Source organism: Phyllostomus discolor, chromosome 5, assembly GCF_004126475.2.
Source record: "Phyllostomus discolor isolate MPI-MPIP mPhyDis1 chromosome 5, mPhyDis1.pri.v3, whole genome shotgun sequence".
Taxonomy (NCBI): domain Eukaryota; kingdom Metazoa; phylum Chordata; class Mammalia; order Chiroptera; family Phyllostomidae; genus Phyllostomus; species Phyllostomus discolor.
Window position 1 is genome coordinate 26,692,217 of NC_040907.2, and position 19,507 is coordinate 26,711,723.

Sequence of the window (19,507 nt, forward strand, 5' to 3'; positions counted from 1 at the left end):
AAGGAGGTACAGACCCCCCTGACCTTTCATATCAATGGTCATGCATTTCAGACCCTCCCCTGACCTTTCCTGCCCTAGCAATGCCGCTAGTCATGCAGGCTCAACCCTCTTGGAGGGGGAACAATACAAGGGGGCTGGAGAATAGTTCACAAGCATTCAGCCCCCGGGACAATGAGGTTCTGACCCACATCAAATGCATCAAGGCCTCAGTTGTGTTTCAGCTCCAGGCCCAGAAAAACAGCAAAACCAGACAAGCAACAGCATGGCTGACATCCAGACCAGCTGCATTGACTAATCAATCACTCCCTGCCTGGCACTGGCCAGTCGGTAGAGACAAGGACCCCAAAAGGACACACCTGGGAAGCTGCTGCATATTCTATTGGGATCCTCCCCTGGGACCTCCAGATAGCTAGTTATACCTCCGTGCTCATCAGCTTCAGAACGTCAAACCCTGTTCCTGTAACAGTTTGACAACAATCTGTTTCAGCACTCGGTGCTTGCTCGGGACTCGTCGCACTTGCTAAAACTTGTTTGAGTCACGCCACCCACAAGAGGAGATCCTTCATTGTTCGGTACTCCTCGATTTCAGCGCTCTTCATAGTTCCAGAACGAATTAAGGTGAAGTACCGAGGTACCACTGTACCCTCAGGCTGGAGGACCCGGTGAGACTCTCTCTGTGGAGCACTCCCACTGCTCTTTCCAGTAACCCCCCCCAACCCCCCGCAGGCTCGGAACCCTTGCCTTTCTCTCTCTCCTAAGCTCCAGGGGCCCTCGGTTTGCCTCTGTAACTTGTTCCCTGAGCCCATTTCTCCTACAGCTCACTTCTTCTGTCTCTGTGACTTTCTGAATAAACTTTTTCTTACACGTTGAGTCTTGGCTCTGAAATCTTTCTTAGCCAGAACTCAAGAACTGAGGATGCTGAACCAAGGTGTAGTCTGACTCCACCGGTGTAACACCTGGTGCCACTTTGCTGCCAATGCATCCAGAATATATAGACAACTCCTAAAACTAATAATGATAATAATAAATCCAATTCAAAAATGGGCAAAGAACTTGAATGGCCATTTCTCCAAAGAAGAAATACAAAGAGCCAATAAGCACATGAAAAGATGCTCATCATCACTAATCATGAGGTAAATACAAATCAAAACTGCAATGAGTTACTACCTCACACCCATTAGGATGGCTACAATAAAAGAAATAATAAGTGTTGGGGAGGACGTGGACAAATCGGAATCCTTGTGCATTGTTGGTGGAAATGTAAGGTGGTAGAGCTGCTGTGGAAAACCACATGGAGCTTCCTCAAAAAATTAACAATGGAATTACCATATGACTCAGCAGTTTCACGACTGGGTATACACTCAAAACAACTGAAAACGGGGCTTCTTTTTTTTTTCTTGGACGGAGCAAGGTTCTATTCCATCTCCCAGCTCCACAAATCCATTTAATACACAGTCCTTAGTTAGAGGACATTTCAGATATTAAACTGATAAGAACAGATATTACACTCACTCTTAGCCAAAATTCAAGAAGCGATGCAAGCAGGGTTTCAAAAAGATATTCGTATATCCATGTTCACAGCAGCATTATTCACAATAGCTAAGATGGAGAACCCATTCGAATGTTCACTAAGAGATATATAGATAAGCAAAATGAGGTGTGGTATATGCCTACAATGGAATATTATTCAGCCTTCAAAAAGGAAATTCTGACATATGCTACAACATGGATGACCTTGAGGATATTATGCTAAGTGAAGTAATCCAGCCACAAAAAGACAGTGTGTGATTCCACTTGCATGAGCTACTTAGTCAAAATCAGAGAGACAAATAAAAACCCAGAAAGACAGGAGAATGGTGGCTGCCAGGAGCTGGGGGAAGGGGAGAGCAGGGAGGTATTTAAGAGGGATAGAGTTTTAGTTTTCCATGATGAAGAGTTACCGAGATGCATAGTACTGGACATAATGGTTGTATAACATTATGAATGATTTAATACCACTGAAGTGGATACTTAAAAATGGTTAAGATGGTAAATTTGTTATGTGTATTTTGCTATAATAAAAATAATTGGGAAAAGAACATAATAGCTAACATGCCCATGGAATGCTTACTGTGTGGCCAGCAATAGTCTAAACTCACTACAAAAAACCTCTAATTGTTTACTAAGACTTCCTATTGCTCACAGCAATCCAGTGAAGCAGGTGCTATTGTTTATACCTGTTTTACAGATACTAGGGCTAGGAGAGGTTAATAATTTTCCCATGGCCACGCAGCTGGAAAATGCAGAGCCAGATTTAGGACTGAGGTCTGTTGGGTGTGAGAGACCACTTAACCATACTGCTTCCCTGAAGTGTGAATGTGGTCCGTCACTTCCTGGGCACCTACTGGACCCTTGGCACTGAGTCTTGTGGTTTTTAGTAATTCACATGATAGAGACTTTAAGAACATATTTACACTTCCCAGACAAAAGAATGGTAACATTAATACAGTTGATTCCTTTGGCAGCAGTTCTAAATAAAGACATTAACAAGAGCTGCCCACTGGGCTTAAAGTAGAAACCTCCACACCCCAACGGAACTTCAGCTGACACATTTAGATACCTCCCCTTCATCCCTCCCCACTCACCCAGTCCTCAACGTTGTCCAACTGGTTATCTTACTCTTGGAAGGGAACCTCTCTCTGCACTCTCTCTCTCTCCTATCACCTTCCAAATCCACAAAGCCATCCCCATCCCCCTTCTCTTTCCAAAGTGAATATTCTGCAATGTCCTGACCCGAGGAGCACGTAAGACAAATTCAGCATGTCTAAGATCATTCAACCTGTCTCCTTCCCCCTAAAATAGCTGCCAATAGGGGCAGGAGTTAAGCATATGCGTTAACCTTTTATTGTTTAACGTGATGATGACCTTTCTTTTCTACACCTAGAGCGGCTTCTCGGCTGAGCATTACTCTGTCCACATCACTGAGTTGGGTGTGTATTCTGTGAAATCCAGGAATAAAGTCCTGACTATTTCTGGACAAAGATAGAGGTAGGAGTCTGTAGGAATAAGCTAGGAAGGAGATTAAAATACTTCACATTCCAGAAACACCCTCTTTTCCCCACCAGGAGATGGCTTTATTCCCACTCCTTTCTCAGCAGAGTAGGACTCCAAGGAGCTGAAGAAGTTTAGAGTTGGGTGGCTGGTGCTACAGCTGTGTGGACTCAGAGATAATGACTTACCGGTGAACGGCTCTGTGCTTCTTCGTTTTGCTTATCTGTGAAAAGGGCGACACTATTCTGTTCTCGTTTGTTGTGAGGATGAAGATATGTGAAACCACTAGCGTTATGCCTGTATCTGAGTCTCTACTATCTTATTGAGGACCCAGGAATTCTCTCAAGGTTTAGTAAAGGGAGAGAAGTCCTACAAATTAGTCTCTTGATGAATGTCCTCAAAAGATGGGAGCATGCTCTCTGGAGCGTGCCTGCGCCTTTCTTCTCTCCTAGGTGTGCATCTTTTTTCACCTGAACTCTTAAGGGTCCCCATAAGACTTGCAACTAGGGCAGCAACAGGTGGCAGCAGCTCATCCCAGGCTCCCCACCACCCCCCGAACCTGTTTCCGAGGCCCCCTTTACTGACTTTTCAGGGAGCAGCCCACTTTGGCTCCCTTCTTCCCTGTAATGTTTCTGGAGCCAAAGCAGCCCTGCCTGGGCTCTGTCCTGCTGCTTCTTCCACCTCAAGCCCTTCCTTTGTTTCACTGGCCCCAGCTTTAATAAATGTACTCTCAAAACACAACCAATCAATAAAAAGGATGTGAACAGTTGACTGTAACTAAATTTTTTTTTAGATTGTATTTAGCCCTGGCTGATGTGGCTCAGTGGACTGAGCGCCAACCTGCGAACCAATGGGTCTCTGGTTCAATTCCCAAGTCAGGGCACATGCCTAGGTTGTGGGCCAGGTCCCTAGTAGGGGGTGCATGAGAGGCAACCACACATTGATGTTTCTCTCCCTCTCTTTCTTCCCCTTTTCCCCAATGTCTAAAATTAAATAAATTTTTAAAAATTATATTTGATAGCCCTGGCTGGCATAGCTCAGTGGATTGAGCGCGGGCTGGGAACCAAAGTGTCCCAGGTTCGATTCCCAGCCAGGGTACATTCCTGGGTTGCAGGCTATAACCCCCAGCAACCGCACATTGATGTTTCTCTCTCTCTCTCTCCCTCTTCCTTCCCTCCTTAAAGGTAAATAAATAAAATCTTTTAAAAAAAAGTAAATAAATAAAATGTTTAAAAATTATATTTGTTTGTTTTTAGAGAGGGAGAGAAACATGTCAGTTGCCTCTTACAGACCCCCAACTGAGAACCTGGCCCATAAACCAGACATGTGCCCTGACTGGGAATTGAACTGGAGACCTTTTGGTTTGCACGCCAATGCTCAATATACTGAGCCACACCAGCCAGGGAAAAAACAAAAATAAAAATATCAATATTTCTCATTCTCTAAAATCACTTTTAAAGAGAGAGACCCAGTAATCCAAGATATTTTTATCAAACAGCTATTTATGGATTGGGTTTGGTGATGATGTATGGGTTGTGAGGGTGCAGTGTAAAGTGTACCTGACAGGAGACTGGGTTTAGGGTTCTGATTTTGTTATGTGACCCTGACCAAGAAACCCCTCTGGGCTCCAGTACCATGTGGCAGATATTGCTTACTTACCAGGTTGTGATAAGGGGCACTAGGTAAATGTGAGGACTTTATAGCAGCTTTTTGACTCCACTCAGGGTCCGTAGGAGTACAGGAAGGCAACACCAACCCAGGTTTCACCTTTAAGGTGGGAGCAGCTGAGGCAAAGTGGCCTTCTCCCACCTTGATGCTCACGGCCTTTCTGCACAGCACCTGTTCTCTTTCCAGTCCCAGAAGGGGCCCCTCTGGGGCAAGACTAACCCTCTCAGCCCACAAAGGGGCAGAGGGGCTGGCTGGTCATGGAGCATTTGCTTCACTTCATCCCACTAAGTGGCAAGCACAATGACCTCATGAAGAGAGTCCCAAAAAGCAGTTAAGCGATGGAATTCATATTTACCTCCTCCACACACCTCATGCTAACAAAACAAGTCCATCATCACTACACAGCGTTTGAGACTTTTGTCTGTGGAATAGGCGGGGCTGGTTTCAAATCCCAACTCGTTCACTTACTAGCTGTGTCACAGTTCCCTCTTCTGCAGCCTTGGCATGTGATCGGTGTGGCATAATATGGAGAAGTGAGCTCAGACACAGGCAGTACTCTATCAGGAAGAGCTATTACTAATTTCTCTCCTCTTGCATTTATAGCAAGTTTATGAGAACTACGGGAGGGAAAAGGAGCCTTGATTTTTTCTCATTAAAATCCAGGGAAGAAGAAAAAATCACATTATATCACAAATTCACTGTGAATTTTTAAAAAGATATCCTGACCAGGGCCATCATACCACTGGTGTACAAAGAGTCCCACCCTAAAGAATATAAGGCTTTATAGTTTCAAAAGTGGTTTATCCTCTACTTCATTTAACACCTGCCAAATCCCTGTGAAGGGGCATTTATTCCCATCTTACAGATAAGGAAACTAGGACTCAGAAAGATAAAGGCACAGAATAAGTAAGTGGTGGAACCAGGATTTCAAGCCTTCTAAAGTACAAATTCAGCATCTTCGCAATTCCCAAGCAAATTTTATGTTTACCAAGTGCCGAGCCTACATTGTTTAGACATGTCTGAAACGGCATTTCAGGAACCCGAAGTGGAATGACCAGGTTAGCAACATGGTTAGAGACATGCAACCCACTGGCTCCCTGCTGGCCGCCCTGGAATCGTCTTCCTGGGTTCTGGCAGACTCATCTGGCACCAGCTGCCCCAACTCTGACGTGTTGGAGAAATCTTTTATTAGAAGATGTCCCAGAAGGCAACATTTTAAAATCAGGGGATCGATAATCACAACTAAATAGAAAACTTCAGGTAAACTTGCCGATGAAAATAAATCAGACTCTTGCAACAGAATTGCCCGAGGCATTTTTTTTCTTGTAGAAAAACACCACCACTTTGCAAAAGGCATACAAAAATACAGTATAAAAAAAAAAAGACTGCTCCCAGCATAATACCCAACAGCAGCTTGTAAAAGACAAGCTGTTCAGGTGAGACATCAGAAACCTGCTTCCCACCCGCTCTCCAAAGACGGTTCCAGAAGTCAGCTGGCTCCAAACACCATGCTCCAACAGGTACAGAGGCTTTCCCCAAACTTCCACTGGGGTTCTCTGACATGAGGAAGCAACCTCAGAAACATGCCATCGTGCATAATAGGTTCGGAAGTAGCAGGTGGTTTTCCAGAGCCACATACAGCCTTCTACCATCCTTCCCTGCCCCACTTTCCAACCTACAACCAGCAGACACCTGCTGTCCTGGGGAGAGTTCTGGAGGGAGCTGGTCCTTCTTCCACACTAGGCTTAAGGACTCTTGAAGTTGCCCACAAGACACTGTAGGGTTGGGTGCCTTTCACAGACTGGAGGCTGCACCTGGAATCCACTTGGAGGTGCCAAGTCCAGCTGGGACAAAATCCAACATGGTCCACTAAGCAGAGCTCCCACCAGGAAGCTAGGCCGCCTTCTGGAGTGCTGGATGAGTCCCAGCAGCTCTCCCAGTAAGAACTTCAGTAAGTCTCAGATTCTAGGAAAGGGATTCATGCCAGGCTGGTAGGAGGCCCAAGGGTGGCTGCAGAGACAACAAGCTCCTTGGATTTGCATGAAAAGGACGGGTTTGCATATCTCTAGTAGAACTTCAAACTTATCAGTCAGGGATTGAGATGAGAGGCAGCTGGAGACTAGGAAGTGGTACAGGTCTCACCCCTGAGGTGCCTGACGTCTGCCTTGTGAAGATTCCAAGATGGAAGACACCTGGCTAGGGAACAAGTTCACTGCCAGGACTCCAAGCTATCTCCAGGCTAGGGGCTCATTTCCCTGTGTCTTAGGGAAATATTTCTGACCTGTGGAAACAAAAAAGTCCCTTATGAGGACAGAATGGTCTCTCCTTCAGAGGACGAGGCTCAAGGGGCTATGAGACAAAGAACCTGGAGGCCGAGCTCTTTAAATGTTGTCAAGTTTGCAGCACTGAGAGGGGGAACAGGGCGGTCATCTAACATTGTAATATATATGTGTATATATAAAGGTTTACAACTCCTCAGGTACTGTAAAGTGTCTGACAGTGAGGTAACGGTCCACGTTGATCAAGTCTGCAAGCTTGTCTTCACCCAAGACAGCTCATGTGTCTCCTGGAAAAAGGAGCCTCGGGGAGCGTGTCCAGGCCCAGCTGTCCTAGCATCACCCCAGAGACGGCAGCGGGAGCATCCTTTCCCAGCCTAACTTGCATCCGGAGTGTGAGGTTTCATGCAGGCTGGAGGCCCCAACCACGTTCACCACCTGTTGCATAGCATCTGTCAGGCTTTTCTCCAGAGCTGGTAAGCGAGGCTGACCCCGGGGCTCCTCAGTCAGCTGCCTGCCCGAGAATCCGAAGGCGCCACAGAAGACGCAGTGTTCCCTCCCGTGAGTCAGGGAAGAGGGAGAGCTGGGGTTCCAGGTTTCCAAGAATGCAAGCCCTTATTGTGTGCACCAGCTGCAAAGCATCCTGGGATCTACTGTCCAGACTGTCCCACCGTAACCAAAATGTGCAAATTACTAAGCGGGGGGAGAAAAGGTTAAGAAATAAACTTGGGTTTTTGTAAGACAGAGCAGTGAGGCTTTTTGGTCAGTTAGTAGCCACTGAGGAAAGCAATTCTTTTCTGCAGTTGCTGCTGCCGGCATCGGAGCTGCCTTTTCTCTGTAGCCATCCTCTTTTCAGCCCCCACCAGGGCTTGCAAGTATTCCAAGGCCTTGCTCAGGATCACCACTTTGGGGGCCTTGGAGCAGCTGGCCAGGGTGGGAACCTGGTCCCTCAGGGCCAAGAACCTCGAACGGAGGTCATTTCGCCTTTTGCGCTCCAGGAAGTTGTGGTTCTTCCTCTTGGTCACATCCTCAGTGTCAGAACTGACGGGTCTGGGGTGGCAGGACTGGGGAGCCTCACTTTCCATTGGCAGGGGGCTCACAACTTCTTCATGTACCTCATCTTCCTTTTCCTCTGGAGCATCTCTCTCCAGAGCCTCTTCTTGGGGACCTCTCTCTGAAGCCCCACCTTGGGAGCAGCTTTCTGGAGGGAAACGGGCGGCATAGTTGTGCTGTTGCTGATGGATGGAGATGTGGAAGTGTTTCATGCAGGGGTCCAATGGGTCTGCTCGCACCGTGATGGTGACCGGCTTCCGTACGCCCAGCGACTGTCTCTTCTCCACTGTCACAACATCAATTTCTTCACCCTCTGTCCAACAGGAGAGATCAAGAGAAAAAAACACACCCCATGAGAAACACATACAAGGACCTTATGCTGGGCCTTGGGAAAGGAGGTGACATTTTCCCAATTTAGATATAAACAAATTGAAGTGAGGGGAAAGACAGCTGATTCATTTGTAATTGGGTAAGGGCAGGATGAATAAAGGAGGGTAAATAAGGGAGAAGGAAAATATTCTCCAATTTCCTTTTGTACAGCAAGGCTTAGATAAGAACAAAAGGCAGACCCAAGCCAACAGCCCCCGGTCTGCATAGGCTCTCCCCTCCCCCACCAGAGGATGGAGAGAAAGAGCTATCAGCCTGGGACAAAGTTTAGCTATAAAGATCTTCCCCAGTCGGGCTCTTTCATGCCCCATCAGAATTGTAAATGAGGGGTCTGTGGGCAGAGTTGCCCTTTGTTCCTGCCCAACACAGCCTGCACTTGGGGAATTGTTACTTTTCACAAGTTATAAATCCTATTATTCCCCCACCTCTCTATTCCACTATCCCTTTCAAGGGAAGATTCAGAGAAGGGAGGGCTACAACACATCCCTCCTCACCCACAGAGGGGAGGGAAAGGTTTCCCTTAGGGGCATTTTGCTCCTGGGTTCAATGGGTTTCTAAAGTCATCCATCATTTGCAGGATGCCAGCCCCACCCCCTTCCCTGGACCAGAACAGGGCTGGATTTGTAACTGCACGTCAGCAAAAGCAGCAGGAACTTCACAAAGGTATAAGCGACAGCTACCTGTGCCAGGGGCAGGAACTGGGCAGAAGAATGGCCCCTATACAAGGGCTGAAAAGCCAGGGGCCTGGAAATACTGGACATGCCCCCATCATTCCCTGGCTTGAAGGTCTCTTGGGTCACCCCATCTGGGAATGGGGAAGAAAACCTTCCTACTCCACACGTTTTCAGCCCCCCACACAGAAGACCACCTTAATGCATTTCACCCTGACAACAGAGGAGCTCAGTTCTCTGTCTCTTTTGCATATCAGGACGCTTGAGCCCCTTTGTCAGGAAGGCTTCCATTGTGTGTGGACAATCGCATTATTTCTCCATTAATAAAACCTGACCATTCAGCCCTCCTGGCCCCAAGGCCCGTGATTGGCTGACTAGGATGTGTTTGGAATGCTGTTTTACCCAGCCCCTACCCCCTATTGGCTGAGCCTTGCCATCAGTCATTCTCTCCACCCCCCTCATTGTTTGCAATCTGTTGCATTTTGTTCTAGTCCATGTGGCCTATGAACCAGGAGCTTGCAAACAGGTTCAGGTTAAAGGGCAGGTCAGAAAGTGATTCAGGAGGCTCCCCCACATCTCAGATCTTTAAATATCTCAAACCTGGTGGCTGGGAAGGCTCTGCTTAAAGATGACATAAAGACCACCATTCTCCTCTCCAGAGAGTGATGTCTAACTCTACCCAGAAGAGGAAATGCCCTCCGCTGGACAAGAGGCCAACAGCTTCGTGTGCCGAGGGAGAAGCAGAGCTAGATCAGCCAAGGCCACACATCACCTTTGTAACATTCTGGATCTCAAACTAAGATCTCCAAACTCTCAAAACGGCATTCTTCCCACTCTGCCACTCCATCAGCCTATGTAGAAATACAGGGTCTGGCAGAAGTAAGGCCTGCTTGAGTATGGTTGCTAGAGTAATAATATGGGTGTAATAATTTATCGTTTTAATTTGAACATTTCACCTAAAATGTCACATGGTGTGCTTGAGTGTGATATTGTTATGTGACAGAATTACATGCTTATGATTTTGTAATAAAAAGGGGGGCATTATTTGTGCCGGACCTGGTATTGGTTTCTTGATCTCAAAATTCCCATTCCAGTCATTAAACAAACACAAGCTTAATGTAGAAAGCAAGCAAGTTACAAATGACCTTAAACACAGTGGACTGAAAAAAAAAAGGACTTTTAATTGTTCTTGTTATCCTTACTTTTCCCTTCATATGTACAATGACTTCCATATCCCATTCCCCAGTTCCCTCCAAATGGTCACATAAAAGTTATTTGTAAAAGTGACAGTGAGTTTTCTCTGTCCTGATTTGCCTGATGCTAGCCTCAGTCCGCACCCTGTAAAAACATCCTGTCCGCTGCCACTCTGCAGAGACCAGGTTGGGCTGACTACACTGTAGTCTGGCGGCACAAGATGCTGGTTTGTCCTCAGTGAGGTTTACACTTGCATTCAGGGATGGGGGAAAGGGCCTGGAGCTGCTTACCCTTGACCCCAGCATCTAGCCAAGAGTTTGGCACAAAGTAGGGACCCGTGAACATTTTTTGAATGCGAGGAGGCAGCTGATGGTCTCAGATGGATTGGGACGGAATTAAAGGGTCACCTTTCCACCTCAGGCCAAAGCAACAAGTCAAGGTGTAGCCCTTCTCAGATAAACTACTACTTCCTCTGCATATCAAGGAAGAAGTGTCTGGTTGCCATGAAGGAAGGGAAAAGAGGCTGGCTAGATGGCAGGAAACTGGGGCTCACTTCTACTGATTTCCTACTTCTAAGCCTCAGTTCTTCCATCTGTTGCTGGGGAGAGTTCATTCCTCCCCTGCCTGTCTCATGGGTAATGGTGCTGATGCACAAATGGTAAGGGGTGGGCGAGATTCTTAAAGTAAAGCACAGGGGACTAGGTTTTTAAAAGGATGAAGGCTCTGACTTTGCACAAAAAGCTCCTCAACTTCTCTCTCTAGGGGAGTGTGAGTTTCCCAGGAAGAGGCAGCCACAGAAAAACTTCAAGCCTGGAGTGACCCTTAAGGGACCCTTCCAGCCTCCAGAGGACAGAAATTCCATGCAGTGCAATCCTAGTATTGTCCTCTCTGAGTGCAAAGCCTCTCACCCCGTCTCCCTTGTCCCCTGGGGTTCCAATCATCATCAGAGAAACGCTGGCTCCCACGCCACTTCTTTAAACTGTTTACTAACACACCCACGTGCCAGACAGACACCGCTGGGGGCTACACCGGCAACTGCAGCCAGAGAAAGGGGGAGGTAGCCGAAGGGCTGGCAAAGACCCAGTGCCTGACCTCAGGCAGCGGCAGAGTTTTGGCCACCCATGGGGTGTCCCCCTGATGATTGGCCCGGAGCGGTCCTTACCCGAGTCGCTAGAGCTCTCGGACCCCGAGCAGGCCTGGGTCTTGGGATCGCCCAGCGGACAGGGGGCAGCGGGCACCGCGTTGCCGACTTCGAGGCTGGGAGCGCAGTCCGGGGCGGCGGACACCTTGGATGGGTTCCCCCGGGGCGCACCAGTGGCGAGCCGGTCGCTCACCGCTCTCTCCAGCCGTTCCCGGGCCGAGAAGCCGCTCCACATGCAGTCTCGGCGGATGATGGAAGCGTAGTTCCTGCCCCAAGCTTTTGAGTGGCCCCGGGATTCTGCCTCATCCCCGGCGCCCCCTCCGGGCCACGGCTCCGGGGGACCAATTCCAGAGGCCGGGTCCCCGACGCCGGGACCTGAGCCCCAGGGCGGCGACGTGGGGGGCGACGGCACCAGCTCGAATTTCTTCCAGATGTCCTCGCTGGGCGCCGTGGAGCGGTAGAAATCCTCCCCGCAGTCATAGTCGTAGAAATAGTGCTGGTACGAGTCGAAGTCCATGTCCGCTCCCTGCGAGAGGGAAGGGGGACGTGCTGACTGGGGTAAGGGCCCAGGGAGGAGGCGTTCCCGGGTCCCCCAGCACTGCCGGCTGCAAGGCCCTCGTCCCTTCCAAACCTCTGAGCTTGGAACCCACGCCCTTCCCTCGCGTCCTGGGGAGCCCGGTTCTGGGTCAGCGTGCCCAGGGAAGCCGCTCACAGCGCGCGGACAAGGCTGCCGGGAGCGAGTTCAAAAGCAAACTTTGCCAGCGCCGCTCGGAGCGCAGCTCCCAGGGCCCCGCTGGGCCGGGCGGGGGCGCGCTGTGCCCAGAAGGCAGCTTGCAGCCTGCGCCCTAAGACCCGTGCCCGTCCCTGGCTGTCCCTAGTCTCACCTCGTTCCGGCCGCCCGCTACCAGGAGCGGAGCCGCTCCGGGCCGGCTTTGGGCAGCCCGGCAGTCCGCACACAAGCACATGCGCGCCGCCGAGCGCGCGGCCCGCGTTCAAGAGCGCGCCCCCGTCGCGCTCCCTCTCTCCCTCCCTCCCTCGCTCGTGCACGGAGGCCCAGACGCTACCGGGATAGGCGCGGGAGCGCGAGATGCAGGCGCATTGTTTCCCGGCAGCCTTATATCTCGTCGCGTGCCCTGGGCTCTGGGACCCGGGGGCGGGCCCAACGGGACAAGCCACTCCCCCTACCCACCGCCTCCTGGCGGTCGACAGGTGGGGACTGTGGCTTCCACCCCAATCCTTCTGGTTGCTCTCCCTCTCTATTCTAGTCCCTATGCTCCCCCATAAATTGCATACTGGGGAGCGCAGGGCAGGCGGCAGGCTGATGCAGCCCGGCGGTCGTCTCGTAGGGACGTGATTCTCTATTAAGACCCGGGCGGCTCCCCCAGATCAAACTAAAACTGCGATCCTTGCCCACTCTAGGCTGGGGACAAGAGCTACTCCCCGTTCCGCCCGGCCCAGCCCAGCCCCGCGAACTCACTTCCCAGGCCTCGCCCAGCTTAGTTCAGGTGCGTCTGGCCCGCGGGCGAGGGGGCGGAGGAAAGGGAGTGATGAGGTGGGGAAGCAGTCACACCTCCACCGCCACCTGGCGGCCCTCATCACTGAACTGGGGCTGGTCCCCAGCATCCGCTTCATCACCCATTCACGGGGGTCTTTAGCTAGGTCTTCCAAATCTGGACCCCAGCGAAGTGAGGGTGACAATTCCAGACTTTGAAGCCTGAAACTTCACTTTTCTGTAACTCAATTTCATCTATAAAACGAAGGGATGGTAATACCTCACAGAGTTGTGAGGATTTAAGATGATAGAGTATCTAGAAAAGGGAATTAAGGCCAGGAGGAGAGGCCAGCAGAAAACAGACAGCCCCTGGTGCGGGAGGTGGGGAGAATTTTCCCCTAGGGCCAGGCCAAGGATGAGGCTCGCCCCGCCCTCTCACCACACACAAAACCCACTCCGTAGAGGAAAGAATGGGGATTTGGAGTCTGGAAACTTTGTTCAAGCCCTTACTTTGCTACTTGCTAGCTGTAGAGGTGAGACATTTGAGGCCTCTGTCTGCTTACCTGCAATATGGGAACATTGCTTGCAGCTGCACCTCGGGCCAAGATGATGGACATATAAGCCCTTATGTCACCTTCCATGTAGACTATCTTCGGTAAAAGGGGAAAAGCTAAACTACAAGGTTATTCTATTTAGGCCAAGGAAAGTAACTTGGAATAGCTGCCAATTAATCTAGAATGCTTTACCTGGCATTCAAGGTCTCATCCCTGTCAACAAGCAGCAGCCTGATGCCTGCTCTCTGTCTCTTTCCCTCTCACCCCTGTGTTCCAAGAACACCAACTATTCACTGATGGCATCTAAGCAGAAGGAAAGGAGAAGTGCAAGCAGTTCAGTGTTGTTGGAACATGGGACATGGTGTGAGCTGATAAATGGGTTGGGAGAAGGCAAGATAGATGATCCCCTTAGTTTTAGATGGTGGGTCTAAGGTGCTTGTGGGACATCTTTGAAAACAGCAACCAGTTCTTACTAGCTTTGCAACCTCAGTACCTAGAACAGCTTCTGGCAGGTATTTATGAACTCACTGAGTGACTCGGCCAACCAGGTTCTACTGAGACAGCCCGTGTGCCTTGCTTTGTGCTGAACAGAAGGCACAGATCAGAAAGATTTCAGGTCTGATTGCAGCCCTGAGGCAGAGGGACTGGAAATGCCTTTCGGTGACTTGTTTTCTGGTCCACAAATGTCTGAAATGGTTGCTGTACCAGAGCTTTTGGTTGGCAAATGACGGAAACCAACCCTAGATAAATTGAAGCAGAAAATTACTTCACTGGAAAGATTTTGGGTTTAGAATCCATGGGAAGTTGGGAATCTATGCTTGGAAAATGGGTCTTCCTTCTCTATCTAGACAAGAGTCCTTACTCAACAGCTCCTCCCCACCGTGGTTCTCGTTGTAGTAGGTGATAACTGGAAGCAACCAGGAGGTGACTCCACCTTAAGAAATAGGATAAAGTAAATTAAGTTGTCATGTGAGAGTTAGGCTGTTCCTTCACTTTGCACTTTACTTAATGTTGGTCTTCCTCACCAGACTGTAAGCACAGTGAGGGCAGGGACAAATGTCAGTCTTGTTGACTGCTGTCACTGCAGGGCTTAGAACAGAGTCTGGCATGTCATGCGTGCTTTGTAAATGTGTTGCACTGGACATGAGCCTCTAATGCTTTAAAATGGAGATGTATCAGATCCTGGTGGCAGGATCTGGGGAAGGGACCGCAGTGAAGGTGGCCCTGAAGAAGAAGCCCCTGAAGCAGCCCAAGAAGCATGCCAAGGAGGTGGAGGAGGGAAATAAGGCGTTCAAGCAGAAGCAAAAACAGGAGCAGAAGAAACTCGAGGAGCCAAAAGTGAAAGCTGCGGGGAAGGGGCCCCTGGCCACAGGTGAAATGAAGAAATCTGATGAAGCCCACCCCTCCCCCTCCCCCTTGGCCTGTTACCTTTACCCTTCCCTCTCCTAAGCTCCAGGGACCTCTTCTTTTGCCTCTGTGACTTGTTTCCTAAGCCCATTTTTTCCTATGGCTCACTTCTACCTCTGTGACCTTCTAAATAAACTTTCTCTTATTAAACAAAGAAGAAAGATGCCCTGGCTGGTGTAGCTCAGTGGATTGAGCATGGGCTGAGAACCAAAGTGTCACCAGTTTGATTGATTCCCAGTCAGGGCACATGCCTGGGTTGCAGGCCAGATCTCCAGCAGGGGGCATGTGAGAGACAACCACATACTGATGTTTCTCTCCCTCTCTCCTTCCCTTTCCCTCTCTCTAAAAAATAAATAAATAAAATCTTAAAAAAAAAGAAGGTAGAAGAGGTTATAAGGGGAATAACTGGTAATGGAAAAAGTACATTAAAAATACGCTATTAAAAAAAGAAATCTGGCAAAAGGAAGCTGCTCCCATGCCTGGGACAATGGTAATCCTTAACTCCATTCCTGCTTTAAAACCTGGATTCCCTGTCATAACATCTCTTGCCACCTATAGCTAGAGTGGTGTTGTCTTGGAGCCTGTTGCACATTTAAGAATAAACTTCTGTAAAAAAAAAAGGTAATTATTATAATCATGCAATGGCTCATAGCTTTAGTTCTTCTCACTCTGCCATTTCAACCTTGGCTCTGAGGTCAGCATAAACCCAGCCCAGAATCCTGTCAACGTGTGTTCTTCAGTCTTTGTTCTATCCTGAATTCTGTATCACCTTGTATTAAACCAACTCATTTGCAAATAAAATAAAATAATAAAATAGATGTATCAACTTTAGAGATGGAGGCAGAATTAGGCTCAGTCTAGCCTATAACCTGAATAAAGGTATTAATGCAGCTAAAGAAAAGAAGTGCCAGTCAGGAGGGGTCTGGACAGAGATCAAGAAGAGTCGTCAAGGCAATCACCAGAGTGTCCATCCTAGCACTTCCTGGGGGCAAAGATGCTGGTCCAGGAACATGGGAAATGGAGGCATCATTCTTTGAAACCTCCTAATTCAACCCCCACTTTCCTGGTGCTCTGGACCACCAAGCAACATGCTGAAAACCACCTTATTCCCTGTGTAGATTCACCCCAGGGAGAGAATGCACTCATCAGCAAACAAGAAGATCCAGTCTGCCTCAAAGCTTTGCTTCTCTTTATAAATTAATGAATTGGTATTTGACTTGAAATATCGGTCTCATGAGCCTGGTTAATGTGTGGTTGCTCATAGAAATGCTGCTGCTCTTAGGCCTAACAGCCCTGGTTTCTGCGGAGATGTCTGGACCCAGGATGGTGATGAATTCACCAAAGTAACAAATGCTTCCCTAGGGACACTCAATTTTTCTGCAATTTTTAATTTTCTTCATTTTTCCTAAAAAAGATTTTTAATCAAAAATAAATACATGAACATAGTTTTTTAAAAAGCAACTAAATGTATGACAAGTTAAAAATAAAAGAGGCAGTCTTCTGCTCTGCTTCTCCACCCTTGATTCCCAGTCCCCAGAGGCAACTAGTCTTTTAGCTGGTTTTTGTCCCTAGTCCTTACTTCCATATTTTGAGTGACCCAGATAATTTTTTGCTGATTTAAAAATTCTTATTGGCATTTTATTTTATTTTAATTTATTTTTTAAAAGGGAGAAGAATGGAGGGTTTAAAAAAGATTTTATTTCTTTATTTTTAGACAGAGGGGGAGGGAGGGAGAAAGAGAGGGAGAGAAACACCAGTGTGTGGTTGCCTCTTGTGCACCCCCTACTGGGGACCTGGCCTGCAACCCAGCAATGTGCCCTGATTGGGAATCGGACCAGTGACCCTTTGGTTTGCAGGCCTGTGCTCGATGCACTGAGCTACACCAGCCAGGGCTCACTGACATTTTAAAACAGGAGAAGATGTAGTGCTTATATTTCCCTTTTCACCCCACATACTTGGTCTTCTCTTATTCTTCTAATAGAATTATAGTTCAAATTTAAAATAAATATTCAATATTTATAGTATTTTGGCTACATATATTCAGAGTTAAATTGTCTCATTTTTTTCTTCTGCTTAGATTTCTATGTATATAGTATGAATTTAGCCCTACACATTCCCACTAGAGCTACAAAGATCATTTCATATGGTCCAACATGTCAGGTTCCATTTTTTTCTTGGAAATATCCCTTCTTGGAGCCCTTTGTCTTTCAGCTCCAATTTGAACTTAGTGATCTCTAGGCCTGCTCCACAATTGTCATTTTGCAAGTTCCCTTCACCATCATCCTGGAAATTCCCTTTGTTTCCCTCTTCTGTTAGCTCCCCTGTTTTCTGGAGCTCAGTTCTTCTTTCTTGATTTACTTCCTCCCATTGGTGAAGCACATCCTCCAGCAGATGCCTGAGAAAAGGTACTTGAGAAGTAAAACTTTTGAGACCTTACATTTCTGAAGTTGTATCTATTATACCTGCACCTTTGGTTGATGGTTCGATTGGGTATAAAGTACTAGATTAGAAATACTTTGTCCTCAGAATTTTATTTATTTGTATATTTTAAAATTTATTTTTAGAGGGAATGGGAGGGAGAAAGAGAGGGAGAGAAACATGATGCATCATTGCCTCTAGCACTCCCCCTACTTGGGACCTGGCTCACTACCCAGGCATGTGCCCTGATTGGGAATCAAACCAGGGACCCTTTGGTTCACAGGTTCACTCAATCCACTGAGCCACACCAGTCAGGGCTATCCCCAGAATTTTATAGGTATTGTTTTCCTGTTTCATAGTCACCAGCCTTGCTATTGTGAAGATTAATATCATTTAATCTGTAAAAGTTTGTACGTGATCTGTTTCTCTCTGGAAGCTTTTAGGATGTGCTCTTTGTCTTGGTATTGTGAATTTTTTCAATGATGTGCTTTGGCATGGGTCCATTGTATAAATAAAGAATTTGACCGACTCTGACTGGTGCAGCTCAGTGGATTAGACATTGTTTTGCAAACCAAAAGATCATTGGTTCAATTCCTGCTCAGGGCACATGCCTGGGTTGGGGGACCAGGTTCCCAGTAGGGGGCACGTGGGAGGCAACCATACATTGATGTTTCTCTTTCTCCTTCCCTTCCCCTCTCTAAAATAAATAAATAAAACCTTTAAAACCTTTTATTTATTTTTAGAGAAGGGAAGGGAGGGAGATAGAGAGAGAGAGAAACATCAATGTGTGGTTGCTGGGGGACATAGCCTGCAACCCAGACATATACTGTGACTGGGAATCGAACCTGCGACACTTTGGTTCGCAGCCCATGCTCAATCCACTGAGCTACGCCAGCCAGGGCTAAATAAATAAAATCTTTTTTTAAAAAAAGAATTTGACTGGCCCCTGTGTGTGTTTCTATTACCTTCTCCCTTCCCTAGGAGGTAGCCTCAAAATCCTTGGAATTTCCTGAGTGATAGGACAGTCTTTGCTATTCAAGGCTCCCAAAGAATGGTTTATGCTAATGAAGGTACTCTTGGTGGGTGCTTAGATAATTTAAGATGATTTAGAATACGGGTTGGCCAAGCCAGAAGGGCCAATTATATGATTATAGGGTTGAGGCTTTAAGCCACGTGATATCAGCCTGATTTCTGGGATAGGAAAGGGAACTGGAAATTGAGTGGGCAATAATTCAATCAATCATGCCTACATAACGAAACTCCAGTAAAAAAAAAAAAAAATGGATACTGATGCTCAGGAGAGCTTTCCTGGTTAACCAAACTGTGTGAATATTATTACACATCCACGCACTGGTAGGGGTCTAACCTCCCATTTATGCCTTCCTTCCTGTTTTTCTTTTCTTTTCCTTTCTTTTCTTTTTTCTTTTCTTTCTTATAGCTTCCACAACTAATTCCAGAACATTTTATCACTCCGAAAAGAAATCCCATATCCATTTAGCAGTCATTCTCTTCCCTTGCGAGTTTATATTTTTTTCCCTAATGCATTTACTGTCATTTTAATGGAATTTCAGGAGTGAGGGAGATGAACACATGAGATCAATCCTCACATTTAGCCAGAAATCTGCTCTTCCTTTCAAACTGCAACAATTCTCACTTTCATTAGGCAGATTCCTGAGCCAGGCTGTCTGAGAGGGCTCTCTGGAGGAGGGAAATTTGATCTGAACCTTAAAGATGTCTAGGATTCCAGCGGAAGTTAAGGAGATGAACGTGGTAGAGGACGAGAAGGGAGAGTTAGGGAGGAGAAAGGGGGAAGGAAGGGAGAGGGAGGTCTTTGGCGATAGCACCAGAAGAATTTAATCAGATTCAAGTCTGGTTTCTTATCCCAGGTCTGTGGTTCTGTAACCTCTGCTTGGGTTTCACTGAAAAGCAGCCTGTTCCTTAGAACCCTAAGGAATGTGGCCTTGCCTTGAGTGCAGCGAGGAAGGAGCTCTGGAGACTGTGCCTCCGTCTCTGCAGCCAACCCAGGAGAAAGGCCTGGCCTGCTGAGACAGGGACAGTTTTCAAGAACAAAGAGAAATGGGCTGAATTCAAAACTTATTTGTTTGCAAACTGTGTAACTCTGATCCAACTTTTACTGACTCAGTTTTCTCATCTGTAAATGCTTATCTCTAGCAGCAGAATTGGAGAACTAAATAAGATGCTCTTTGCAAAGTATT

General features: G+C 47.5%; 1 protein-coding gene and 1 pseudogene across 1 annotated transcript; both read right to left on the bottom strand.

The window, feature by feature from the left end:
• Positions 1–1,365: 1,365 nt before the first annotated feature.
• LOC114498379 lies at positions 1,366–1,537 on the bottom strand (annotated as a pseudogene).
• A 4,331-nt stretch (positions 1,538–5,868) lies between these two features.
• On the bottom strand, positions 5,869–12,870 carry MYCL (MYCL proto-oncogene, bHLH transcription factor). The gene is made up of 3 exons (XM_028513787.2): positions 12,305–12,870; positions 11,442–11,946; positions 5,869–8,340 (listed from the first exon to the last, which is right to left on the bottom strand). The coding sequence occupies exons 1-3, from the start codon at positions 12,383–12,385 to the stop codon at positions 7,742–7,744; spliced, it is 1,185 nt and encodes a 394-aa protein (XP_028369588.1). The 5' UTR covers positions 12,386–12,870; the 3' UTR covers positions 5,869–7,741.
• Between the last annotated feature and the right edge of the window lie 6,637 nt (positions 12,871–19,507).

Bases quoted from the DNA above. Each gene is read 5' to 3' on its own strand.
- MYCL (XM_028513787.2), bottom strand. From the start codon at position 12,385: ATGTGCTTGTGTGCGGACTGCCGGGCTGCCCAAAGCCGGCCCGGAGCG. The intron at 11,947-12,304 runs GTGAGACTAGGG...TCCCTCTCGCAG, and splicing joins TAGCGGGCGGCCGGAACGAG to GGAGCGGACATGGACTTCGA. The intron at 8,341-11,441 runs GTAAGGACCGCT...CCTGTTGGACAG, and splicing joins CGAGAGCTCTAGCGACTCGG to AGGGTGAAGAAATTGATGTT.